Source organism: Patagioenas fasciata, chromosome Z (assembly GCF_037038585.1).
Source record: "Patagioenas fasciata isolate bPatFas1 chromosome Z, bPatFas1.hap1, whole genome shotgun sequence".
NCBI classification, from domain to species: domain Eukaryota; kingdom Metazoa; phylum Chordata; class Aves; order Columbiformes; family Columbidae; genus Patagioenas; species Patagioenas fasciata.
The window spans coordinates 68,581,388-68,609,278 of NC_092560.1; the positions used below are offsets into that span (position 1 = coordinate 68,581,388).

The following is a 27,891-nucleotide window of genomic DNA, read 5'->3' on the forward strand; positions in this document are numbered from 1 at the left end:
CTTTTTTGAGGCTCATTTGTCATAAGCAGAGAGCTGTATCCTGCCTCCATCTCCCTCACTTGGATACTGGATACTTGTCCACTGTGGATACATGACTATGTGACCTGAAGACACAGGTGAATCATGAAGGTCACACCATACCTGTTACTTTAACTTAGATTTATACATTTTGATTGTGTGAGTGTAAATACATGCAATTATTTATGACTGAATATTTGAGAAGCTATATATGTCTTGCATTAACCAAAAGGGTGAATGCTCTGTTTCATCAAACATCCATCAGACATAGTCATGGCATTTGTTTTTCTTGGCTCAAGCTTGTTTGAAGTTGTTATCTTTAAAAGCATTGAAAAATACTGGGCATCTGTATGTTTTGGATAGGGATGGTACAGCTGGTCCCCAGTCTTTCTTGTGAAGAGTTGGTTTATAAAACCTTTCTTTGGAGACTTTAAATGTTACCAACAGACAATGAACTACATGAAACAAAACAAGAAAATATGACCTCTGCTTTAAAAAGCAGGGAAATGTTGGTGCAGGTGTTTTTTTTAAACAGGAGGAACAGTTGAGCTATTTCCATTCCCTTTCCAAAACCTCATAATTAAATCACCTCTTATGAATTAATAAATACCACTCACAATGTACTTTTTCAGATAACTCAGGGACCAACCACGTCATAGTCATACTTTCGTCTGGTGTTTCCTGAAGAGGTGGGATAGGGCACACTGCCAGGATGTGTGGTTTATTAAATTAAATATCTATGGTAAATGCAAATTTTGAAGCTATGAGGCACTTGCATACTTCACAACTTAAAGACAGATTTCTGTCTGCTTTTATTTTTAGTTTGTGCATTTACAGTTGATATTTTAAAAATGTAAATGTTAACCAAAAATCATCAAAATTTGTTCCTAAAGGCTGAGTTAGCTTATTATTTTTTACAGTTATTTTTTCATTGCATTGTTATGAGGTTTTTTAAATGGATGGATCGTTTGCATTCATTGACTTAAGGAACTAAATACTCAACCATCTGTATCCTGGCACGGCTGCTATTGAGAAAAAGTACTTCTAAGAAACATCAGTATTCTGAAATGTAACAGGGGGGTATTGTGCGATTAGTAGAACATGTACAGTATCAGTTGGTCTTTCATTTATAGCTAGGGAATTTTTTTAACGTGATCATTTAAAACAAATTCTGTAAGTTTGTAAAACACTTGATTTGGTTTTATTCTAAACCAGGCTCCAATAGTGTCATTGTTTTCTTCCTATAAGTAGATGAAGGTGCAAAATTATGAAAAATAGAGTTTCCTTTGGTTTGATAGGAGCAGGGCAGCAAAATTTTGAGCCATCTTGGCTGGGTACTGTCAGTTTCTAGATAAAATTTCAATTATTGATTTTTGTATTGAAAACACGCGCATTAAAGAGAACCTGTCTGTCTTGTTTCAGCTGAAATGAAGTTACTTGCTTCAAAAGAGTGTATGTTCACTTCAGTATCTTGAATTATTTTACGTCCTGCCCTTGCCAGTTCCTCAGAGCCTATAGTAATTACTACTTTGGTCAATTATTAAGCTTACATTGAACGTTTGAGAAAGAAATGGATGCACGTAATAGTGTAAGGACAGAGATGTTATTTACTTAAGAGATCTATTGTTGTTATCAAGAAATGACACACTGACCTATGTGCTGTGTATGCTAATGTATTTTCTACGTGGTTTTCATGTGTGTGGTGTACATCCATGTACTCTGCGTATATGGTCCCATTTTGTGGTACTGTTGGTTAGCTTGTCACATCCAGATCTCATTAGTGTCACATAGCTGATGGAGAACTCTTGAAATGGTATTATTTTTCCATCCTGAAATACAAATTTGCCTTTAAAAATGTGATTGGTGAGCAAGAAATTGTCATCCTTACATTGGTATTACCCTTCCTTCCTTCCTTCCTTCCTTCCTTCCTTCCTTCCTTCCTTCCTTCCTTCCTTCCTTCCTTCCTTCCTTCCTTCCTTCCTTCCTTCCTTCCTTCCTTCCTTCCTTCCTTCCTTCCTTCCTTCCTTCCTTCCTTCCTTCCTTCCTTCCTCCCTCCCTCCCTCCCTCCCTCCCTCCCTCCCTCCCTCCCTCCCTCCCTCCCTCCCTCCCTTCCCTCCCTCCCTTCCCTCCCTTCCCTCCCTTCCCTCCTTCCTCATAAGCCCAGTTATGCCATGTATTTTCTGTGATATACTTTCAGTTGCTTTCAGGAGATCTGTAGTTGTTGTAGAGTGACAGGAGTTTTTGGAGTTAAAAAAAAAGAAAAGGAACCAGAATACATTAAATAATGCTATGAGCCTTGTGTCTATTTCTCTTTCTTTTTAGGAGTGATTACTGGTTAATATTGTCTGGAGCTTCTCTTTTTAAGGCCATTATGCAGTGTTGAGCTCATGTTGGTGAGAGTTTGTGGTCTTTCAAAGTTGTCTCAGAAACTGTCATTAGAGACATAACCTTCCATTCCTTTGTAAAGCTTTGCTTACTAACTTTATGGGCAAATATCAGCATCAATTATAACAGAAAATGATGCTGGAAATTTTAATAACTAGGAATAGCTATAGATAGCCTTTAGCTATATCTTTGTATTTGAAGTTTATACAAATCTGTTGATCTAAAATGAAATAAAATTACTTTTCTTCAAAGTGTTGAAAGACAGACTACCTACTTGGCAGTGATACTGTTGCAGTGCTAGCAGAGATCTGACTGAAGTTTATAGAGGTTTTATGCAGGGTAAGAGGAAATGAACTGAAGTGTGTGGTTTCCACCCATCAAGATTATGTATGATATATATACTTAGGATCACATAGATGAGAAGAAATCAGTTCTGCCTGGGCAGAAATGCAAAATGCAAGCTGGAAATTTAATTAAAAACCCCAACCCAACATAGTTGATGTAGTCACTGTTAAAGCACTTTTTTAGCAGGAACTGCCCCATGCAGTTGTCATAAAATTCTGGAGGAGCATGCAGGCACTTTGTGAATTATTTGAGAGAACAGAATTGCCAGAGGACCTCTGAGTCCTAAAGTCTGGTCTCCAGCTGTTGAATTAAGCTATATGGTAGATTTTTAGTTTTGAAAGATTTGCAGAATATCTTTTTGCCCACCATGACATGCCACTCAGAATGCTCGCCAGTGCTACCCATTAAATTCTAGACATCTGTACATTTCTAGGACACACAGTGTATCAGGTTCTGAATATACAAAAATAACAATTTGTTTTTTACGCTAATCCTTTGTGGTTTTATTTATTAGGGTGGGATTATAATCAGTGTTCTCAGGACTTAGTCTTCTCCTGTTTCACCTGACAGGTGACTTCTGTCTTTGGACACTGAAGAGGAACCAGCTACAAATCTTGTTTAAAAGAAGCCAAGATGCTGCTCCATGGGAGTGGTTGTGCTAATCACTGTGTTCAGGGCTGTTGAGATTGTTCTATGAGGAGCAAGTGGAACTGGAGCATTACAGTTGGTGCATTACTCAATAGGAATGGTATAGCTGTAAATAGAAGTGCAATACCAGCCAGGATTTTATTAGATAGTTTAGTATTAGATTGTTTAGTATTTGGAAGAGACACTAGCTCTCTTCAGAGATTTATAACAAAACAGATTCCGTTCCAGTAACACCAGCCATTAAACAACATCCTTTAAAATCACTAGAGCCAAGGAAAGTGCATCCAGAAAATTTGGAAAAGCTAAAGAATGAGTTCTCAACTCTGTTAATGCTATTTGCATCTCTATCCTCACCACTTCTTCCCCCAGTTTACTTATTTGTTGCTTCTGGAGAAGTTTCAGAGACTAGAATATGACATAAGTGTTTTTCTCTAATTTATTAGATTACACATGATGACTTAATGTTGTACGGCACAGACTTGTGGAGTGGGTCTCAGATTTTGTTATGGGCTGCTGGGAAGAAGACATTAGGAAGACAGCTGGACGTACAGATGGATGGAGGGGCTGTGCTGTCAGCCCTGAACAGTCGGATTGCTGTTGGTGCCTGTGAAGGTAAGAGCAGGCTGATGGTCGTGGACAGTGGTATCATTGCCAGCAGCTTCAGCCTGACCCTCTGCATTAGGTGGTGGTGGGCAGCAGTATTTTGCTCCTCAGACAATGGGTACTACCTGAAAAGAACTCTGCCGCCTCCAGGGAGAAGCTTCTGTGTAGGCTGGATGGAGACGCTGAAAAAGCCAGGCTTTAGGGTTGAACATTGTGCTGTCTATCATTGCATTGACTTAATAGACACTGGGAGAAGTATATAGTACTTAGTATATAATACTAATGCCAACTGGTATGGGATTGTGAAAAATTTATCTGATAAAATTAACTTGATAATGCCTTTACATGAAATGACAAGTTCAGCTGATGGATAAAGATGTAATAGACTTAGGTCGTGTATTTAACTTTTCTTTTTTCACAAAGTAGAACGAAGTAAAACCAAAAAATCATCTTTGAGCTGGCTAAATGACAGGCGCCTAAGGTAACTGTAAATATGGAGTTGCCATTGTTTTGCTGGGTTTGCATATAAGCTGCTGGCTCTTCACTGATCTTTTTAAAACAGAAATCACATTACCCTTGCCAACCTCTGAAAAGAGTCACAAAACCAGAGCTTGCAAGACCTGGAAGTACAGCTGTGATCAGGCAGCTTGACTTCCTGAGCAACAGAGACACTAAAACACTTATAAATTAATTCTTGTTTGAGTTGCAAAATAAAACCAGCATTCCGTGTGAACTGAAAATCCATGAGTGATGGAAAGATCACTCCTTTCCCTGCCAATGGCATACAGCAAACAGTGGGATGACAACAGACTGTGACAGTAATGTGGATTGGCTGGTAAACCAGGTCTGGTGAATGGCAATTCTGAAGTCAAAGTCATCAAGATAGGAAACACGAATAACTCCCATGGGCATGTCCTCTGTGAAATGTGACAACTCTGAATAGAGGGTCACAGCAGATAATCAGCTCAACATGAGTTCTCAGTGTAGCAGTATGCCTGGAAAGGACTAGTGTGATTCCTGAGTGTTAAAAATGAGGTGTTCTGCCTAGGAATTGAGATTATATTATCTGTTTGGCACTGGTACAACTGCTACTGGAATACCCTGCTAATGCCCGTGAATCCAAGATGATGTTGACTGTGACCAGAGAAGAGCCAGGGAAATTCATAGTGGACTGAGAACTATGATCTATGGTGTATTTATTTGGTTTACGGTGTCAGTAAGAAAGTTATGGGCAATCCTAGAATCCAGATTACACTTTTTTCCTCCTGAAAAATAAACTGTAATTCAACACTGAATTATTTCAGGGAAGTCATATGGCTTGAGTTACATAGCAGCACTTCCTTTCCTGTGCCATACAGTGTGAATCTATTTTACTTTGCTTGTCAAAATATCAGCTATATTTCTAGCTGTGTGTATTTGCATAGAGGCCATCTGACAAAACCATGTCTTTCATATCTCAGATTCTGGGTTAGTGTTGCACCATACAGTACTCAGGAACTCTGAAGTCCATTAAGGTGTTACCGTTTGAGAACTCCAGAAAATGTCCAGAAGGGAAAAAAAAAAACCAACAGTGGTTGAAATTGGCTGACTGCAGCACTTCTTCATGTCTGTCAGGAGGGTAACCAGTGCGTCTCTTGGGTGTGCTTCCTATGCTGGTAAGCTTGTTTTGGAACAGTCCCTCCTGCAGCACAGCCACTACACATCAGTGCAGAATTGCCATGTTTGGCTGGCCAGAGGGACCTGTCTAGTCCCTGGCAGCAACTTGTGGCCTGGAGTTCTCACCCCTCACAAGCTTGAACACTTTTTTAGAGGCTTCTCTTGTATGAAGTGATACATTCTTGAAGACCTGAATGTAATTGAGAATGTCTGTAAATCGAAATAATTTCTCTAGATATATTACTCTTCAACAATAAACTGTGGCAGCTGGGGAACTGCTTTATTTATACCCGCAATGTCTTATTTCCAGACTGTAGCACCAACATGTGTATTTGATTTCTTTAAATAAAGGTGTCTTCACAGTTGCAATACATGACTCCACTAGGCCAGAAGGAAGGATAGTTTTTTGGAGCTTTTGTCATTAGCATTCCGTTGAATGTTTACTATAGGTGCTAGTTTTGGCATGATCTCATTAGCTGAGGATTTGCTATGTCAACAAGGCTCTGTTTGATTTTGAAGTCTTTTATTTCCAGCATGACTTCTGCTGTTTCACAAAAAAAAAAACCAACCCAAAACAAAACAAAAAACATACCAAAACAACAAAAAAAATGCCACTCAACTCAAAAAAAACCCAATTAAAGTGCTTGTCTTTTTTTACACTTCTCTGCAAAAATAGCTTTGTTTGAGATCCTGTGTGATCTGATGTAGAAGAAAGTCCTGTGTACTGAGTAATGCTGTGAAATAAAGCCTTCATAATATATTGATTCAAATATAAACTTCTAGAGACACATCTGGATACTTAGCTAAAAAAAAATTAGATAGTACGGTGCTTTATTAGCTGATGTAACAAATTGCAGATGTTAAAAGAGCAAATTAAAACATGCCTGAGCAATGTAGACTTACCATTATTAAAAAACAAATCATTTGAAAATAGGGTAAAAATACAAAATTAAGTAAAAATTCTAGAAATATCAAGCAAGGTCTGTTTTTAGTTCATGTTACGATTTTTGAGTCTGAGTGTGCAGTGATTTTTGCCTAATAAGAAAAGGTGAGAATAATCAGCGGTTTCTAGCAATTAACTGATCTGCCTGCAGGATGATAATTAAAATGAGTCATGCATTTAAAAGGAAGCTGAATCTTTCTCTCCCTTGACTCATTTTTCTTCCATAAATTTGTTTTCAGAATGGCTTGCTTTAAAATTCTGCCAGAAATTGATATACCAGTATATTAAGTAATAAAATTGCTGAGTATGATTTCAAAGCAACTCCTTGCACAATTCCCATGCAGAGCTGAAAAACGCGGCGGATGATTCATGTTACCGGAGTTGAGAGCCTGCAGTGTTTGTAGAGTCAGTAGACAGGACCAGAGATCTCCAAGGGAATGGTGAGGTTTCCAGCATTAGCCCGTGGAAAGTGTTGCTCATCTCTTGCCTACCTGTGGAACACAGGTATCTGGCTGGTGGGTGCTGATGATCTCTGCCAACACGAAATCCTCTCCTGAGGACACATAGGTAAAAGATCTGTCCCCTGCCGTGTAGTCACACAGCATATTGGTTAAAGAGGATGATCTGTACTCACATCTCTCTGCAGTCTCAAGGGACCCAAGTTTGGTCACCACCTCTGAGTGGTGTGTTCTCACCACCAGGATCAAGAATTGTCTGAGGGAGAGGAGCTGGAGGATTTTCTTATTGAAAGGCTCTCTCTTATTGAAGCTGACGGACTTAAATTGAGATTCAAAAGAGAACCAGGAGGAAGGAGAAAATGGTTGAGGGAACCTGATTCTCTGTGTCTGTTTAGTTGGTGCCTGCAGTGGGGAGTTATTGTTTGTCATCCCTATGCATAGTGCATGACTGGTTTTAGGTGACTTCTTAAATTGTGAACAATGTAAATTATGTGAAGAGTCTGAGGTGTGTAAAGCATCACAAGCATCTCATGGTTTAATCAGAATTTCATGTTGTTACCTGCAACTGGTGGTGAAGGCAGGTGTTGGACTTCTGCCTGTGAAGAGCACCTGTGTTTTGGCATCGGTGAAAGAAACTCTCTGGCCCAACAAAGAGCTGACTGCTGAGCTGTCAGTATTGTGAGGTGAGTGGGCAGGCTGGCTGCTGCCCCTTGTCTCATTAGGCTTGTATTTCAGAAACTAACTTCCTCCCAATTCTAATTTCAGGCGCCAGTATAAGCAACCTGATGTTAACTTTATACACCTAATTACCAGCTGTGTTTGAAAATTTCATTCACAGTATCACCAGAAAATGTGAATTATGCGGTATTTGCCAGTATGTTTTGGAAGTTTGTGATGTGATGTGATGTATCCTTTGTTTATTACCATGAGACATTCCTCATATTCAAGGCTTGATTATTTCCAAGGAGCTGAAAACCAATGGCCCCAGTAAAGATCAGTGGAGATGATGTACTGCTCACTGTCCCTGACTGCTTTTTGCCATAAATCAAAGGGAAATAATCTCGGATTTCTTAAATGTGCTAGGATTAAAGTTAAAATTTGTCTATTATCTAGTGTATCTTTTACTTTTGTACTTGCTTAAGAATGTTTACTTGGAGCTATGCTAATATATGTTAGTTTTTCCAAAGAGATTGTCAAAAATTAAGAATGCTTTCTGGTAGTTGAGAAGATGAGAATAATCCAGCAATTGACTTCAAATGTTTTGCCAGGTGAATTTTTCAGTGTTGTTGTCTTTTTTTTTTTTTTTTTTTTAAGTTTGATTGTAAAGACTTTAATTGAGAAAATAGGTTTAAATTAGTTTCTTAGATCACAAAGAATCAGCAATAGCATTCAGACCACTAGGTTCCTAGTCATAATTAAAGTGAACCTTAAAAAAGAAGTTACCTCATGTCTAAAAGTTGCCATTTGCTAGTGGCAATTGTGTGTATTTCCACATCAAAGGAAATGGGCTGCAAATATTTTTTTAAGGCTAACTAGCTTGTACTTTCTGCAGACTGTAAATGTTAATGTTTAAACACATGGAATTAAGGGGTTAACTTCTTCTTAAGTGATTATTCAGACTGGTTAAATATTTTGCCAATTAAGAAGCAGTAGATTTTGTGTCATCTTCTAGAGTGGGGTAGAGAATTGTTAGGGCTTGATCAATTGTAGGATATGCTTGATATAAGAGGCTAATGTTTATTGACTGAACCCTTGGGTTTAAGAGCACTTTTTCTGAAATGCTATGGGATCCAATTTTATTTCATGTTGCTAGAAAAGTCTTGTGGGTTTGGGTGTTTTTTGTTGTTTTGGGTTTTTTTTGGTGTGTGTTTTTGTTTTATTTGGTTGGGGTTTTTTGTCTCTTAAATACTTAGAAGAAACCCCAACTTTTAAGTTACTGATACAGTTAACTAAAGATTCCTGGAGCTTTTCTTGCTAGAGATGTACATGGCAGATGCACAGACACAGAAATACGTATGTGTTAGAAGTGAATTAATTTGATTTTAAACCAGCTTTTTTTGTGGAGGGGTTTAAAATCTGGAATATCCTGCATTTACTGAGAACTGAGTTTCACTGTATTTACTATGTAAGTAGTATACTGGCCATATGAGGAATAATTAAACATATGGGCCCCTTCACATTTTCTCTGCAACACCTGTAACAGGAGTTTGATATGGTGGGGAGAGCTAGAAAGAAAAGGATCAGGTTAATTTGGCCTCTGATCAGGAAAAGAAGCAGGGTTGTGGTTGGTTGGTTGATTTGTTTGTTTTGGTAGAGTTGGTTTATTTTTTGGTGAGGAGCCTGCTTGTATTCAGAAACCAAACCAAACCAAACAATTTTTCTGGGAAGCTAGGTATCACTGTGGTTGGGTAGGAGCAAAAAAGTGAGGCTCTGCTAAAGGCATACAGAATGGCCTTTTCTTGAGTGTTTATTCCATTTTGCGAAGAGGGGGATATTGACCATCTTGAAGGAACGTGGATTGCCTTCTGACCGAGTGAGCTGAAACATCCCACTGTTTTCAAGAGGATCCAGTGTAGACGGGTTTCAGGAAGGTTCATGTAGTCATCAGAGGGCCACTGAGCTACTTCTGCATGAGTTGTGACCAGTTTGCTTGTGGCATGTGTATTGCTGGAATGAATGCTGTTGTCCTGCTTACACTGTTCTGCCTGATGTGTCTGTTTTTCTGTGACTTTATTCATGTCTGTTACTCCCAGAATTACAAGAATCTTTTTGTGTCTTTATCTCATCTGTTACAAAAATTACTGTATTTATATTATCAACTTGCAGTAGAATTGTGATAACTAGGTGCTGTTCTTGAAAGCTTGGAAATTATTATTTATAAAAGGGTGAGTGTTGTGGGTTTTTTTGTTTTTGATGAGGTTTTTTTTGTGTTGTTTTGGGTTTTTTGTGATAAAGTCTTTGTCCTCGTAAGAGATGAGCTTGCCAATTCTCTAGCATGCAAATAAGGATGCAAATGCAACCTTATCTGAAAAAAATATTTATCTAGATTGGGGCAGGAGGTTCCTCCTCCAGTGTCACAGTTTACTTTGTTATCACTCACAAGGATAAAGGTCTGTTTTTCATAACGATCAGCTCTTGATGTTTCTTATCAGGAGAGAATTTAGCTTCAGAGGGTATCCACCCTTCTAGTAGTGAAGCTTGGGTATCAGGTTTACTCTGACATCATTTTGGCACTCTCCTTGAAGCAGAAGAGTTCAGATGGTACAAGGCAAATAATGTTTTGTTTACTTTTGTGGTCATTTGATCATTGAAGAGCTGCTGATGTTTAGAAGAGTGGCAAATGGGCAGGTTTTTTTAAGCATTATCTCTCTAGATTTAAAAATTGCACAACAGAAGTGGTTTATCCCTTCAAACATACCTCAAACGATGAGGTATGTGTTCAGATATCGTCAGATAAATTAGTTTAACTGGTGGGTAAGTTTAGGCCTTTTAAATTCCTGTTCTTTAATTAAGCTTGTAATTCTAAACGCTATTTAAATTACGTATGGTATTCTAGAAGATTGTGGATGCTCGCATTGCGGAAGTGAAAGAAGCAGGTTTGTGTTTTGTTGTACCATGAAGTATCCTAAAAAAGGTAGGTCAGTAAATCCTTAGCAGTTATTATTGTATACATTAAACTTAGTTTACTCAAACAAATGAAGAGAAGTGTCAGGCACTAGGTATAATATTCCATGAAAGCATTGTATTTTCTAAGTAAACTGTGAAATTGGATAATTTTATAGACACATTTGTAGGCTACGTTCATTTGTTGGTTACTGCACAAAATACTGTGAATATGTCTTTATTAAAATATTTAGGACACATAATGCTGGCCTGCCCTTATTACATAATTTACAGATGTTTTATTTTAATGGAAAAGTGTGCTACAAATGTAACAGCGTTTGTGTTACTCAATTAGAAAATTATTTTGTTTGTGTTAAACTGTCGTACCCTTCAGTCAGTTAAAACAAACAAGCAAGCTAATAACATTTTTAGGTAGGTCTCTCCTAAATCTGAAAGATTCTGTTTATCTTCTGACATGACTGCAGAAAGCCTTAGCATGAAAATCTGCCAGAGCCAAGTATTTGTTCACTACTACAGTCCTAATAGAAAGCAGAAGTGTCTGAAGTTAGCAGAAAAAAATAATGTGTGGCCTTGACTCATGTCAAAAGATACAAGAAAAAATATTACAGGCGGGGCAAGCTAGAGATGTTTTAAAATCTTGTAGGTGAAGCAACTTTTTCCAATGGTACCTGAAGAGGTCAATCTTAAGAGCGGCTCAGTGTTTAGATCCCCCAGACCAGAGTGAGTGCATACCCTGGCCCTGCTCCTGACTGGCTCAAGAGGAAAGAATATCCAGGCTTTTAAATGTACTGTCTTGTTAGGAGGGTCTGTCACATCCTGGTGTAATGGAGGGAATGAGATGGGACTGCGTGGCTAGGTGCAGGGCATTGGGAAGGAGCGCAGGAGGGGGACGGTCTCTATCGTGTTCCTATTTGGGTGGCAAGAAACCTTCAAACTGTTTCGGCTGCTCCTGAAACCACAGCCTTGGGGTTACATGCAGGCGTCTTTCTTCTACCAGATGCTTTCCTTTTGGGTGCAAAAGGGGCTACTCATCATTTTGATCAAAGGAGGTCAGTGGATACAGGAGACTATAAGATGTATGGAGTTTTAACAAAAGATCTCAGCCTTGGCTGCCTGTAAAGGCCGTGACATGACTGATATCGTGAAACCAGCCTTGCTGCACTTCAGATCAAAGCTTTGCAGTCTGCTGCCCATCTTATTTCTACTTTCAGATAATTGGGGACAAGCACAGCAGGACACTGTCTGTCTGACACATGTAAATAAATTCTTAATGCGGAGATTCCTCTTCAAAGCATTCCCCCTTTACCCTCCCAGTGGTTATGTTTCACAGATGGAAGGAAGCCATTTTGTTTTCACAACTTCTGTCGTTAGAGTTTGATTCTCCCCTGGGTATCTCTTTTTCCAGGATTACAGTAGTAGCAATGTTAGTTTTGGAAATAGGAAAATAATCTGGTCTGTTCCTGGAAAGTTTAAGTAGTGCTGTATGCAACAAGGAGAGCTGTGGTACTGTGCTGGCTGTACATGGTACTCTGGATTGAGGAGTGACTGGGAGATGTGGCACTGACGACTGTTTCCAGGTAAAAGTCTATGCCCTAGAAAAACATTAATTAATGGAAGGTGCAGTTGTTATCAGGAAAGAGTGAGGGATATCACAGAAACAAAGAATACCTCCTCCTAAGACCCATCAAGATGTTTGCTGTCTTGCAGAGACATTCAGTGGTTGAGTTACTTATCCAGTGACTGTGGATGTCTTCCTCTCCACATTCTCACCATCCATGGGGCAACCATCCACTTCTGTATCTGTTGGTGGCAGAGACCAACTTCTGTTTGAAGAGATCTTCCTAGAATCATAGAATCATTTAGGGTGCTAAAAGACCTTTAAGATCATCAAGTTCAACCATTAGCATAACACTGCCAAGTCTACCTCTAAACCATGTTCCTAAGAAGCTCATCTGCATTGTCTTTTAAACACCGCCAGGGATGGTGACTCCACCACTTCCCTGGGCAGCCTGTTCCAATGCCTGATAACTATTTTTGGTGGATAAATTTTTCCTAATATTCAATCTAAACCTCCCCTGGCACAACTTGAGGCTATTTCCTCTCCTCCTATCACTGTGACTTGAAAGAAGAGACTTACACCCACCCTACTACAACCTCCTTTCAGGTAGTTGTAGACAGTGATAATGTCTCACCTCAGCCTCCTTTTCTCCAGGCTAAACAGCCCCAGTTCCCTGAACCGCTGCTTGTTCTACAGACCTATCAGCAGCTTTGTCACCCTTCTCTGCACTCTCTCCAGTGCCTCAATATCTTTCTTGTAGTGAGGGGTGCAAAACTGAACACAGGATTTGGGGTGGGGCCTCACCAGTGCTAGGTACAGTGGCAGAATCACTTCCCTGGTGCTTGCTGGCCACACTGTTCCTGATACAAGCCAGGATGCTGTTGGCTTTTTTGGCCACCTGGGCACACTGCTGGCTCATGTTCAACTGACTGTCAGTCAACACCCCCAGATCAGTTTCTGCCAGGCAGCTTTCCAGCCACTCTTCCCTGAGCCTGTAGCGCTGCCTGGGGTTGTTGTGACCCAAGTGCAGGACCCGGCACTTGGCCTTTTTAAAGCTCATGCAATTGGACTCAGCCCAATGATCCAGCTGGTCTGGAGCCCCCTGTGTGGAACCTTCCTGCCCTCCAGCAGAGCAATACTCCCACCCAACTTGGTGTCATCTGCAAACTTATTGAGGGTGCACTCAAACCCCTCATCCAGATCATTGATAAAGATAATAAACAGAACTGGCACACGCACTGACCCCTGGGGAACACCACTCGTGACTGGCCGCCAGCTGGATTTTACTCCATTCAGCACAACTCTTTGGGCCCGACCATCCAGCCAGTTTTTTACCCAGCAAAGAGTACAGCCATCTGTCCAAGCCATGAGCAGCCAGCTTCTCCAGGAGAATGCTGTGGATTACGGTGTCAAAGGCTTTACTGAAGTCTAAGTACACTCATCCACTAAGCGGGTCACCTTGTCATAGAAGGAAATCAGGCTGGTCAAGGATCCTATGCCTTTCAAAACCCATGTTGACAGGGCCTGATCGCATGTTTTTCTTGTATGTACCGTGTGATAGCACTCAAGATGATGTGCTCCGTAACCTTCCCTGGCACCAAGGCCAGAGGGACAGGCCTGTATTTCCCTGGATTCTCTTTTCAAGTGTTCTGTATGGGTTTCACATTTGCCAACCTTCAGTCAATTGGGACCTCCCCAGTCACCCATGACTGCTGATAAATGATTGAAAGTGGCTCAGTGATCAAATCTGTCAGCTCCCTCAGCGACCTTGGATGGATCTCATCTGCCCCCATAGAATATAAATTGTGTAGCAGGTCACTAAGCATTTCTCCTTGGATTACGGGGCCTTCATTCTGGTCCATTTTCTCTCTTTTCCACCTCAGGTGCCTGAGTACCCAAAGAACAACTGATCTTACCATAAAAAACTGAACCAAATAAGGCATTAAGTATCTGAGGCTTTTTCTCATCTGTTGTCACTATGTTTTCCACCACATCCACCGAAGGATGGAGATTCTCCTTAGCACTCCTTTTGTGGCTACGGTATTTACAGAAACATTTTTAATTGTCTTTTGTGGCAGTATCCAGATTATGGTCCTGATTCAGTTCAGGCAAAGGGCATTCAAGGGTTTGCTCCATTACCTGCCACTGACCTGGAAACTGCTAATGATAAACCCATTCTACCAGTCAGTATGAGAGGAGACAGCAGGAACTGGGGTGGGGGGAGGTTGCCCCCCTTTTTTTTTTTTCCTAATTTTTGTTGGGGTTTTTTTAGGTTGTATTTGGATAAGATTTTAAAAATTTTATTCATAGTTTCAGTGATCACCCATAAAGGAAGAAAAGATAGGACTGAGACAGTGACTCTGACACTGTTTTTATACATTTCTGGATGGGGAACTGTTGCTCTTTGGGTTGTTTAACAAAACACAAAGGTTTTGGAAATGCTCCTTGGCAGAGGGAGTTTCCTGGTGAATAGCAGGCTTCCATCTGGGTTCATGTGGATTTAAAAGGAGTATTTGGATGATGTGGTATGTTACTGAGGTAAGCTTCAGAAGGACGTCAACAAGTGTTGTACTGGTTTATGTAAAGTCCAGCAGTTACATATAATATTAAATGTGAAACATAACCATGATGACTTTTTATGAGAGTTTTGGACAAAAGTATGATGATATTATACTTATGATATTAACACATGCAAGAAAAGTGTACTTTTTTCAAGGATCGCAGCATTATATTATTCCTTAAGGTACAAATTTTATTCTAGCCCTGCAGTTTGTAGATTTTGACTTAATTTCTCCCAATACTATACTAAAATGTCTTGCTGTATCTTGAGATCTACTGCATCACCACTGGGAGAATTTATTTGAATTTGAGAACTTTCCTAGGAAAAATAAATGTTTTTAAATCATGAAACTATTCCTTCTAACGGTCATGGCCATTCACTCTCTTGAATTAATTTGAAAACTGGTCTTCTTTCATTTTAGTATCAATAGTGAGTCCTTTAGGAGCTTACTGCCCTGAACAGTTGTACAACTTGAGTAAGGATCTATAATAGTTGCCTGTCCAGTGCTAGTTCAGTATTGCACACTTTTCTTTTTCAGTCTTGGTCCTTATTTACTGCAGATGTTATCAGTATATCTGATTTCTGAGTGAGAACAGGAGAGGGGAAAAGAGCAGGGGAAGGAGGGGGATGCTCATTTACAGTGTGCTGTATGTCCACACGGGAAAGCTATTTTTCTGCTCTCCTTCCTGGACACACAGGTCCCATTCTAATGGATCTGTAAACCTTGATGTAAGGAAAAAAGAAAAACTGTCATGTTTACCTGAAACTTTATTTTCTTTAAGGATAAGTTTGCGTCAACTAAGTCAGCTCAGTTAGTCTTGCTAAAAAGTGGAAATTGAGCTTTTATAGTTTGACTGTTTTAGTAAGTAGAACATAGGCTGTCTTGCAGAATGATAAATTAATTGAACCATGCATAAAACAATCTACTTTTTAGGAAAGCACCTCTTATTGGAAAATGCAGGGTTTATGTAGTATGATAGGGCTTCACAAAATGCAGTAATGTACAAGGAAGCTTACCAACCATATTAATAGATTGGGATACAAGTGAAAAGCAGGTATCTCAGATTAATTTTCCTTTGTGGCAGATTTAACTCTTGTTCCATTGCTTAACAGTGAGGAATTCTATTCACTGTTACCTTTTGACTTTTCCAGCTGCACTCCTACTCTTGCTCAATCTGTGCTATCCGTAGCTTCAGGCTGTTTCAGGCTTCAACACAGATGAGAAAGCAAACAACCCCTGCCATCCAAAACCAAACTAAAACAAAGCCCCTCTAAAAGAGTCTTGCCTGCCTTTCTCCCCCTTGCTGTGACATACATACTCTGTCTGGAGATTTGAGATATATTTTCCGTGTTCAGGTTTTACATACTCTTCCTACCCAGCAAACTTTAAAGGACTAAGAGTTAATGCATGATTAATTGCATTTGCTAGTTAGATGTGACTGAACTACATCTTTGTAAGATGTCAAAAGAAAGTGCATTTGCTTTATAGTTTCAAAAAGGGGAGTGATTTTGTTAAGGAGAACTTTACATCTAGTGCCTGGAAAATTCCCAGAAATATTTGAGAGGCATAGGTAAATTTTTGAAGCAAAATCTTGGAACTCAGATGTTGCATAAAGCACACTTTCTGTCAATAATATGCATGTACTTCCATTCCATCTTCATCTTATGAGCATTTTATTCTTCTTCCTTCCTAAGTTTGTTTTTTTTTTTTTTTCCTTTCCTAGCCTGTCAGCATTCTCTGTCCTTGTGGTTCTTGAAAAAAGGAAATGCAGATGATAGCATTCTTGAACAAAAACTGGTGATGTTTTTTACAGGGTAATGTGTCAGCCTTCATCTTGCAGAGTTTTGTCATGTTTGAGAGTCTTTGCGTAATTTGGGCCTTGCTTAGTTTAAAATCCCAACATTGACTTCTGAAGGCACTCCAAGGTATATATTTTCAGTGTGCCTTCAGTTACTAGCAGTCAAATTTGTTTTAGAAGCTTATTCTTAATGAGGCAAACTTTACAGTAGGGCACAGGACACCAGCACTATCCTATTGTTTAAAAGGCACCATTTGTTTACTTCTGGAAAATGTGGGAACTGTGATGGAGCCAGTGTTGCAAATTTGAATGTAACCAAAACCCAATGAGACTGACTGATTGTCAGGGAAAAAAACTATACATATACTACTGAAAGAGAAGTTTTTCAGATGAGCCTGGTGAGATTATTTTTAGACATGTAAACTGGTTGAGTGTTATCAGTAACACGTTCTTATACTTGAACTAAAACCAATGCTTTGCCAATTCTTCTGTTTAGTCACTTAAAGATTAAATTAGGGTGTATTACAAATAATAATTTTTCTGTTTAGAACTTGTGTTTCAATTTCTACAGATGTGAAATAAATCATTAAAAAATAAAAGTTGGTTTTTTTCTATGGTAGAGAAGCAATGCAATATACTGTCTGTTCAACAGATTTATGGACAAGATCATTGCAGGCTGCTAAGCATAGCTCTAGAAAATCATTATATTAAAACAAGGACAGTCTTTGTCAAGCTTTATGGATTAGCTACTTCAAAAATAGGCCCCAAGAGCAGAAAAATTGCAGATTAAAGAATAGTGTATTCTGTGCTTCTATGTCTTGAGTTCTTTTGCTTCTGAAATCTGATTTTCCCAAGGCTCTATAGAGATTACAAGCAGTAAACTGACTGTATTTTGGTTGCTATGAACAAGTGAGGAATTTGGAAAATACAGAAAGAAGAAAGCAGCAATTGATCCTGGTGTTACACAGGAACATCTGTCTGGAGTTTCAAAAGCAGCTAGCTATCAGCTAAGGCAGATTTTCTGTCTGGCTGTGTAAGGACTGTGTGAGCTTGTTGTGTCTATACTGAAGCTGCTATTGTTCTCCTGCTGTGAAATGACAGATGGATGTGTCTATCCTGAGAGATCTGCGACTTTTGGCTGACTTGTACTTTCTGAATTCATGCATAATAGAGCTTGCTCTAGTCCTTCAAGAGAGAAGAAAAACAAAACAGAAAAAAAAAAAAAAAACCACAACACAAATGAAACATATGGTGCCAGGCTGCACTGTGAAATCACCAGAAGTACAGTCCTTTCTTCTTTTTGAAGACAGATAGGTTATTTTTCTGAAGGGGAGCTATCAGCTTTTGGTGTATTTTTGTAAGGATATAACAAACGCACTGCTTATGTATGTGCATAGTTTCCTGTGCCTTAAATAGAACAAGTTTTGTTGCTGTTCTAGAGTATTCACATAGACAACCACTACTAAAACTTGGAGTCCTGAAAACATAATGATGGAGGAGACTGAATTTATTGACAGGTTGGGAGGGAAAGGTACTTGATTCAGAAATACATATTTTGTTTTCTAGTGACACAGAGGAACATGTCATTATAAACATGTTAATTAATTTTCTAATGACATGAGTTTGCATTACTTCATTTGTAGCATGAATGCATGGTAACTAGAGTAATAAACATACCATATGTGTCTGAAGGTAGGGTTTGGTTTGTCTGACAAAATCTTATTCAAAGCATTCCTCTCTGTTCAGCTCGGATTTTTTTTTTTTTTTCTCAAACTAAATGATCCTAGCATTAGAAAAGGAATTAGCACTGGTTTTAGACTGTCTATAGGAAAAGTGCTGTTGAACTCATTTGGATTACTGTTATAAAGTAGAACTAGATGCCAGTGTTGCTGTTGTTTTGTTCAAACGCTGGCTTTTTTGCTTCTATGATTTTGCTTCTATGCTTTCCTCTGCAAGTTTGCAAATTGTTAAGGTGTGCTAAGGCAATCCATTAGTCAAGTATGCACCACTATAATTGTTTAAACTGGAAACTATAAACCATCTCCATAGACTGAAGGATCTGTTTAAACAAGATGTTTATTTAAGTCCTGTGCAAACAAATACACAATAAAGAGCTGTGTATTGTAGAAGGGGAAAACATGGAATGGGCTATTGGTCAAGCACTGTTTTTCTTTTCCAGGGTATTTTGTTGTCCTGTGAATAGCAGGTGCAATTTTTAAATTACTAGAAAGATGGCTATTAATGTAGTTAAATATTTGGCTTGCTTTTCCTCACACTATGCTTTAGACAGGTGTGTTACAGCTCATCCCTGTGCTACCTTCACTTCTGTATAGAAAAGCTGAAGGAACCAGACAAGGCCATGTGACTCATATCCATCACATAGACACAGGGCGACGTTATCAAAGGATGCATATTGTTCTCGAACAAAGCATCAGTCAGAGTCAGCCAGTCAGTATGTCTCTCTTTTTCTTAAACTAGGAAGAGACTGTCCAATCTAATTCCTTCAGCTGCTATGTTCCGTGAAAAGTGATATCTTTCTGCTAATATGTAACTTTCCAAATAAAAAATAATTTGTTCAATCCAGTGCAGTGTATTTGTAGTCCAGTATAGGTATTATAACCTTGATCCTGTTCAGTAAAATTTTGATCCAAATCCCAGTGGAAGGATTCCTGCTTACCTAAATTGACGTTCGCCAATGTGGATGAAGAAGCAGCTGTTTCTGAATGATGCTAAGATGTTGTGATAAAGGCATGGCTGATTTCAGTCAAGTTTTTGTTGAATTATAAAGTAAAAATAGTTACTGCTGGCAAAAAACATTTCACATTCAGAACTTAATTAATGGAACATGGACATTTGTAATGAGTAAGAGATAAGAAAGGTGTTGATCTAGTCCTCCTTCATCTATGTGTGATATTGTGGTGTTCTCTAGTATGTTAGCATTCAATTCAGTTCTTCTCATTGGGTTTTGGATGAGTTCCTTCTCTAGCACTCTACTATCCGATGAGGTACACCACTGGATTGCCAGCATACAGGAGATGTGAGGCCTTGTACTTGCTTGAGTCCCATATATGCATTGAACACAGCAAACTGAAATTGTGCAGAAACTCTGCACAATATCAAGCTAAAATAGTAAGTATGGATATTTTACTGATGAGTGGGTGCCAGTAAAGTGAGTGACTCTACTAGTACATTTTCTGGGCTACAGATAGGTTTGAAGCTATAATGTATGTGTTGGCCTAACTCAGCATCTGTAGTGGCAGGTGGTATTGATGGAGAATGGAACCAGAGTGCATAAATGCTAGAAATTACCTATGCTGAGTAAACTGAAGAAACAGTTTTTGATTGCTATCTCTTGCTCTTTGTTTTCTCTTTTTTTAAACCTTCCTTCTCTTTAATTTTCTTTCTTTTTTTTTTTTTTTTTAAATACTAGGAGAGAGAGAAGCACTTTTTGATGTCTCTTGAAAGTTAGGTATGTTACTGTGACCAATATTTAAATTAGTGCACAAATGATAGGGGTGTTTCTGGCAGTACCGGCAGGCTGCTTTAACTGTTTAGTGTGTAAGAATACATATCAGTGGAGTAATGTCTTCTTCATAGCTGAATCCAGTGTTCAGCCTACCTTCTAGGTAACCAACATTTCCATTTACTTTAAGGCAGGTACAGAAAAATAGATTGCCTTCTTGCCATTCCTGCTGCGTTCTCTGTGTCCTGACAGCCTGCAGAATGGCTTGTGTCTCTCCTGTCCTTGGCAGGGCGAGCTGCCTCCCAGTCTCAGAGAGAATTTCTTTACAGGCTTTTTTAGGCACTCACATTTTGGGAAAACTGGGCAGGAGGGAGAGAGTTCGGACTGCAAGTGAAGACTAATGGGATTTCCATTAGCACGATAACCTCCTGCTATAGCAATAAGGAGTGCCTCAGACCGGAGCGATGGAGACAGGGGCTTCCTGCGCTTTCCCAGTAGTGCAGCTGAAGGCAATACACGAGCAGGTCCCAGCTTACCAGGCCTGGCCAAAGTGGTTTTACTAGGTTGCACAGAAGTGCATTGTTAAACATCTGTTGAAGCAGTCTGTTTTACTGCCCCTCAACAGGCTTTTGAAGGTAAGCAATTATGTTAGTGGCTTAGGCTATTTTTTGCTATTATCTCTGCTATTTAAAAACAAAGAAACAACATTTGAACCACTGACATCTCCTCAGGCAGCAAACTAGTGCATTTTTTTTTTAACTAGATGGTTAGGAGTCACGCTTTGTAAAGTCCATGTCTCACCATTTTTGTCTCTGTCCTCTTCAGAGACCTCAGCTTACTATTTAATCTCCTATGTGATTAACTTACCTTGCTCTTTCACTAATTTTAATAGATTACTGTGCTCAGATAAGAACTGTGAGGTTGCTAAACTAAAAAGTCAGCATTATCCTTCTCCTCTTTTTCAGGGACTCCTTAGTCTGACTCTTCAGAAAGTCTTTAGCAGGACAGGAGGAGATTCTTTAGAGGACTGAGGAAGGTCAAATGTAAAAGTATACTCCATACTTCTTTCTTTGTATGTATGTGTGTATATAGATATATATTTATTTTTTTTTAAAGGTGCTGGGGAAAACGGAGGGATTTGTAAGCCAGTCAATAAAACCTTAAAGATGAAAGGAATTATAAACTGGTCAATGAAACCTTAATCCCCACACAACTTTTTAACAAGTTATTAAACAGTTTCTTTTTAAGCACCTCTGGTATAGCAAAATGGATAAGCAACCAGCATAGATTTATCAGGATCAAACTCTGTCTGGCAATTTTGATTTCCTTCCTTGGCAGCATAGCTAGTCTGGTAGATAAAAGATGAGCGGTAGATGGATGAGGTATCTTGACTTCGTTACTTTTTTCATGCAGTGACTGAATGTGATATTCTTGACTCTCCCTCACAGGTCATTCATAGAAAACGGATGGGGAAGTCCACATGAAATCATTGTAAAGTGAACACACAATAGATTGAGAAAAGATCTCCAAGTGTCATTAATGGCACATTGACAACCGAGGGGGCATTTCAAATAGGTACAGTGCATCTTCTGTTTGGTTGTGTTCTGTATTTTTATTAGGCACTTGGCTAGTAGCATACAGAGAATGTATTTGTGGCAACAGCAAGCTGGGACGTTGCATTCGCATGTTGAAATTTAGACGGGTTCAGAGTCATGATGGTAAATGACTTTCAAGCTGTGGTCTGCAGGCCCTGTGAATCCACTTGTTGCTTATAAGGCATGATGAATGATAACTAACAAAAGCATGCCTGTTATCGTTAGGCCTAAATTCACTACACAGGGTCTTATGCCGCCACTGGAAAATTTAAAGCGGTTCCCATGTGGGAAAAAGGTTGGTTGAAAAGCAATTGTTTTCGTAATTTAGAGAGACAGTCCAAACATGAGTTGAAATTCCAAATGGTCAGCACAACTTGCTGTGTTTTGCATTGAGTGTTGAAAGAGAAATAAAAAGCTAAAGTAGTCTAGCCATCAAAAATCTGAGGTTTATAGTCCAAGGACAAATCTCATCTGAGATGTATGAACAAGGAATGTTTCATGCAAGGGGACACAGCTGTTATTCTTTGCTTAGTACTGATGAGGCCTCAGGTAGAGGACTGTATACAGTAGCTGTAATAAAGTGCTTTGATAATATGACCTGCAAGAAAATTTTGAAGGAAGCAACTTTGTTTCATCTCATTGAAAAAAAACCAACAGTTGTAGGAGAGACATCTCATGGGAAGTGAAAAGCTTTATCTGAGAACTGTCTTCTGTTAGAGGAGAGCAGAAAAAAAAAAAAACAACTTAGCACTGTGCCCTTGTGGCCAGGAAGGCCAATGGCATCCTGGGGTGTATTAGAAGGGGGGTGGTTAGTAGGTTGAGAGAGGTTCTCCTTCCCCTCTACTCTGCCCTGGTGAGACCACACCTGGAATATTGTGTCCAGTTCTGGGCCCCTCAGTTCAAAGACAGGGAACTGGTGGAGAGAATCCAGCGTAGGGCAACAAAGATGATGGAGGGAGTGGAGCATCTCCCTTATGAGGAAAGGCTGAGGGAGCTGGGTCTCTTTAGTTTGGAGGAGACTGAGGGATGACCTCATTAATGTTTATAAATATGTAAATTCTGAGTGTCATGAAGATGGAGCCAGGCTCTTCTCGGTGACAACCAATGATAAGACAAGGGGCAATGTGTATAAACTGGAACACAGGAGGTTCCACTTAAATATGAGAAGAAACTTCTCAGTGAGGGTGACAGACACTGGAACAGGCTGCCCAGGGAGTTTGTGGAGTCTCCTTCTCTGCAGACATTCAAAACCCGCCTGGACACATTCCTGTGTAACCTCATCTAGGTGTTCCTGCTCCAGCGGGGGGATTGGACTAGAGGATCTTTTGAGGTCCCTTCCAATCCCAAACATTCTGTGATTCTGTAGTATGACTTAGGATGGATAATAGAAAAATAAGAACTGCCTTAGGTGTGCAAGTTTCTGTGACAGGTGCCTAATACCCTGCCTCTGTTCTGTGATTTAGCCCTCTACATTTTTCAAATAACTTGTTTGTGTGCATAGGTAGGCACTGAAATAGATGGTTAAAGATGTTGTGGAATAGTTTTTGAGATCAGAGGTTCCCAGAAACAAGTTAGACACAAAAGAAGTCTTGAGGAGAATCGAACTATACTTGACTGTAGGAACCACGTAAGGTGATGTTCAGAAATAGCTTCTAGCTCCTCCTGTAGTTTTACTAGTATAGGAACAACCTGAGTTAAGAGAAACTAATTGTCTTTTGAAACAAGGTATTGCTTCACAGGAACGAGCATTCATGTGGATAATCTTACGCTAGAGAGCAGTAAGGTGGAATATTTTTTCTGTGGACTTGCTTGTGACCAGAACCAACAGGAAGGTATTAGTTATCAGTCCCGTAGAGTTAACTGTGTCTGAAGAAAAAGGGGCATTCTCAGCCATTTGGACCCATCTGTAAAGTTTGTTTCCCCATAACTCTCCTTAGTAACTAAAGGAGCTGTGCCAAAACTGTTGTCTTATTGATTTTGTTTTGGTTTACTAAAAGAAGCAGGTTCTCCTAGGTCCCCTAATTGGGGATCAGTGAATCTCAGTTGCTATGGGCATCTGTGTCATGCTAGTTTTCCAGACTGAAACTCTCCTGTCTCGATAGCAAGAGCCAAGAACAGAGAAAGCTGAAGAGCCAACCAAAAGATCCTAACTCCCAGCTCTCCTTAAATAATTAGCATGATGCTAATGGGATGGAATACTCTTATTGATAACCCTGGATGTCAGTCAAGCTCTGCCCCATCCCTGCCCCCCTTCCTTGCTACTTCACACCTGTGGACAGAGCACTCAGAACCTCCTTGTCTCTCAGACCAGAGCGATTAAAAACATTAACTCTGTCCTGGGATATTATCTGCCTGTTTTCAAACTAAGTCCAAATAATGAGCATACTAGCTATGAAAAAGAAAGGTTTTTAACTGTATGAAGAAAACAAACTTGTTTCAGTCAAATCAACACACCCACGGAAAGGATATCAGATTAAATATCACCCTTACTTTTAGAGAAAAGTTACAAAAAATTCCTGTGTACCTAATTCTTCTTGCATTATCATTATGCAATAAGTACCATAACACTAAAAACCAAACACAGACCCCCAAAACACATGTCAAACCATGCCATTCCTGTGTAGCTGTATTTGACTGGACAGTTCACAGACTTCCAGATAAATCTGAGGGGCCTGTAGATCTTGATGGAAATTTAATAGGTAACTAAAAGAAAAGTAACATTTAAGACATGAAGGAAATCTTGGCTTAAGTGACTTCTCACTTCTTATGCTGGGCAGGATCTATGTACTGCACTGGGGCATTCGTCAGATACAGGATCTACCTGCCCAGTCTTGATTTCCACTGCATTAGAAAAGCTTTCTGAAATTGGGCCAAAAAATAACTTTTTTTTTTGTAGAACACAGACTCAGCTTCTAAATCTGCTTGTACCTAATTTGTTTTTCTGTTTGAGAGCTGGCTGTGGATCATGGCTTGTCTGCCAGCAGTGAATGAAGTCACACATATGAGAGAGGTAGAATCATTTTTCTCGTTTGTAATTTTTGTTTCTCACAATAATTTATACATGACCCTGTCCAAATCTGTTGTGTCTTACACTAGATCAGTTGTGTCTGTTGGTTTATCTGCCTTCATCTGATATTTGGAATGTCTTCCAGTATTTCATGAGAACAGAACAGCCATGTTCTGGTCAGGCCAAGTGTCCACTTAGTTCCATATTTTCTTCTATGGCAGCCAGTAAAGATGCTTGGGGAGAAAAATGTAAGAAATTCCTGAAGTATTTACAGTGATTCTTTCCCGTGGTCAGGTTCCTTAATTAGTGGTTTAGGGACCTTCTTAGTTAAAGGTTGCCCCCAAGCATTTGTATTTTAAATAACCAGCAGGGATCTGTCATTCAAGAATTTAGTTATTTTTTGCATTCTTTTGTGCTTTATGTGCATCCAATGTCTTGCTGCAATGATTACATAACTCAAGTTACGGAAAGCATTTCCTCAGTTTTTACAGATTTATCATTTAGTGAGCTGTCCACTAGTTTTTGTTGCAAGCAATGGTTCCATGATGACTTTTCCACACATCCGTCATTTGGCCAGTATCTGTGCTCTTCTTGGTGATGTTTCTTCTTTGCTGAAGCCTTCCAGTGATTTTGGTCTTGGAAGGTTGACAGTGCTCCACTGAAAGAGTCAATCTCACAACACTGTGAAAGCGCCACTGTCTACTTTGTGGGCAAGGCACTGTTTTTTTTTCTTTGCTACCAGTAAAACTGACTTAAGATTTCTATACTTAACCCAGCTTCTATACTTAACCCAGCCTCTATGAAGACTGGTTAATTCCTGTCTTCATATATTATGGGTTAGGTGACATGTATAAATTAAGGAGGAACCAAATTGTAGTTCTGAAAATGGTGATACCTCCCACAAGTAGTGTATTGCTGAAGTTCCTCCCTTTGTATGCTGTACATAGTCATTAATGGTGGCTACTATTGTTTGATGAAAAATATTTCTACAAGCATTTTTGTTGCTGATAGCACTTGTAATAGCTTTGTTTTTATGGTTTCTCCTTTCATTTTTCTATAAAAGTGTGAGAATAATGAACCAAATCTTATTATAGCCTCTTACTTTGTTTGAGAAACATGCTGAATAACTAGCAAGACTGAGAAACAAGATATTATGTACAATTTCAGTTAAATAGAAACAAAACTACTTTCGAATTTAAAATACCAAACGCTTGGTTTTGGTTCCAAAGAAAATCATCTGTTGACCTGATCGTGAGTTGGATCTGAACTGTGACCCAGTTTGTTGAGCCTGCATGAGGATTCTGTCCAAGTGCCGTGGCAGTCCAGTTGTGCCTCTGTTTGCCCATCAGGCAACCATATGTACCTCTCTATGGTTTATCAAACGCTCTGTTACTCCACTTTTGCCTACGTGGCCTTGCACAAAAGAATGAGGATATATTTGACATACAGTAGTGGAAAGGACAGCATGAGTATAGTGTTGTGGCACAATTAGGGAGCTGTAAGTCGTGAGAAGACCTGCGTATGGCCGTGCTGCTAAATGCGAGTGCATTGACCATGAGGTGGTGGGTGGTAGTGGGAAATTCGGCAGAGAGGCTGGTGGAACGTGGTCTTTGTGGCCTGGCAAAGAAAACATTCGGGACCTGTTCAGTTGTTCGCTCCTGTGTTAGCAGGAAACTGCGTCATTCTGTGGTATTAGGGGCTTCAGAGTGTGTATAGCACATGGTCCTTCCTGCCAGCAAGTGTCTTTTGTGCAGCCTTGTACAAGGTGTTGTCTTCTCCTAGCTGTTAGGTTTCTGGGCTGGGATCTGTAGGTGCTTCTGTATGTAATTTTTTTTATTAAGTCAATTGATTCAGCTATCAGCAGAAATGCAGACTTCTCAAAGCTAACAGGGTACCTCTGTTTTACAAAAATAGGTGGCCAGTTGGAGAAGGATGATAAAACATCCTGTCAGAAGTCTTGATCAACTGTGAATCACAATCTAAAAAAATCAAGTTTCATTAGTAGCAGAGTTCATGAAACTACTTGCTTTAATTAGTTTTCCATACTGGAGGAATTCTTTACTGTGTAGGGGTTTATTTCAGATGTGAGTTTTCCACTAGCAGCCAAACACTATGTATTTTAATTAAAATAATTCAGACTTCACCCCTCCAAAAGTTGATGAAATACCTCTTCTTGTTTTGTGTGATTTCCTCACATATTGCATTAGGAGCTTTAGTGGTGAGGAGGATCTGATGGATGACTTGTCTGTCCTTCCTGCTTGGTATGTTACATGGAGGACACTATGTATGTGCTGTTTGCAACTCTGTGCTAGAAGTTACAAGTTTGCAATAGACCATGACATGGTCTACTAGGTGGTATTTGGATCTGAAGAGCTAGAGCAGGGAAGCAGCATGAAGACCAGGTTGGCCAACGAAGGGTAGAGCCAATATGTGGCAGGATCCTGCTATGAAATACCAAGCTTAAAATAAAAGGAAAATGTTTTATGGGTCTTTCTTCTGCACATTTGTCAGTGTCATTTTGATTTGCAGAAGTCAAAAGCAAACCACAGGTTTTTGCAGGTAGGCTAATGCTTTCTAGCCCAGTGATCATAAATGATAGCTTAAAACATGGTTTTTAAAATAAATTGCTTGTACTGTTATCTAATCACTCACACTATGTTTAAGTTATATTGTTACAATTATTTGGCTCTTCTCTATTTTAAATTTTTAAATATTCTTTTTCTTTAGTAACAGAGAATTCAGACTGGTGAGGTTTGTAAGTCCAGTAGATCAAATTTAGTGTAGTATTAAAACTGCATTTAAGAATTCTTAGTCCTTCAAAATGAAAGTGTTCTATGGTGGACAGCAATAGCTTGAAGTTATTCCCACTGACACAAGCAGGAACATTTGATTTAAACTAGTGTTTAGCACTTTAAAAAAAATACTTAGAATATCTAACATTTTTGCTGTTACCTTAGTGTTTTGTGTTTGTTTGCTTGTTTTTCTTTTCTTTTGTAGCCAACTGATTTCATACTATAATTTTGTATTTGCTTTGCTGTTGATAAATACCGAAGAGTAGTGGTTTAGAGGGGGGATTCTTTGGAGCCTCATTTCTAGGCATTGTTCAAAAATATATAGCTAAAATGCTTTATAGGTTTTGTTTAGAGCAGGGCTTTTAATGCAGAGATCATCACTGAGTCTTTTTTTGATGCAATTTTGCAAATACTTCGTTCTTGTTTGTTCCTTCAAG

General features: G+C 39.3%; 1 protein-coding gene across 12 annotated transcripts in view; it reads left to right on the top strand.

The window, feature by feature from the left end:
* Positions 1-27,891, top strand: part of LHFPL2 (LHFPL tetraspan subfamily member 2) — a 129,826-nt gene that overhangs the window by 17,104 nt on the left and 84,831 nt on the right. For 3 of the 12 annotated variants that reach the window (XM_071802890.1, XM_071802886.1, XM_071802887.1), the window contains 2 exons: positions 3,840-4,008; positions 21,509-21,635. The exons of 5 other annotated variants lie outside the window; for them this stretch is intronic. Coding sequence is in view for 1 of the 7 variants with exons in the window: in XM_071802892.1 (XP_071658993.1) it covers positions 3,840-4,008 (169 nt within the window). In the remaining 6 variants the exon portion in view is untranslated. The remainder of the gene's footprint in view (positions 1-3,839; positions 4,009-21,508; positions 21,636-27,891) is intronic. 4 more of the 12 variants (XR_011736750.1, XM_071802892.1, XM_071802888.1 and 1 more) reach the window with 2 other exon arrangements.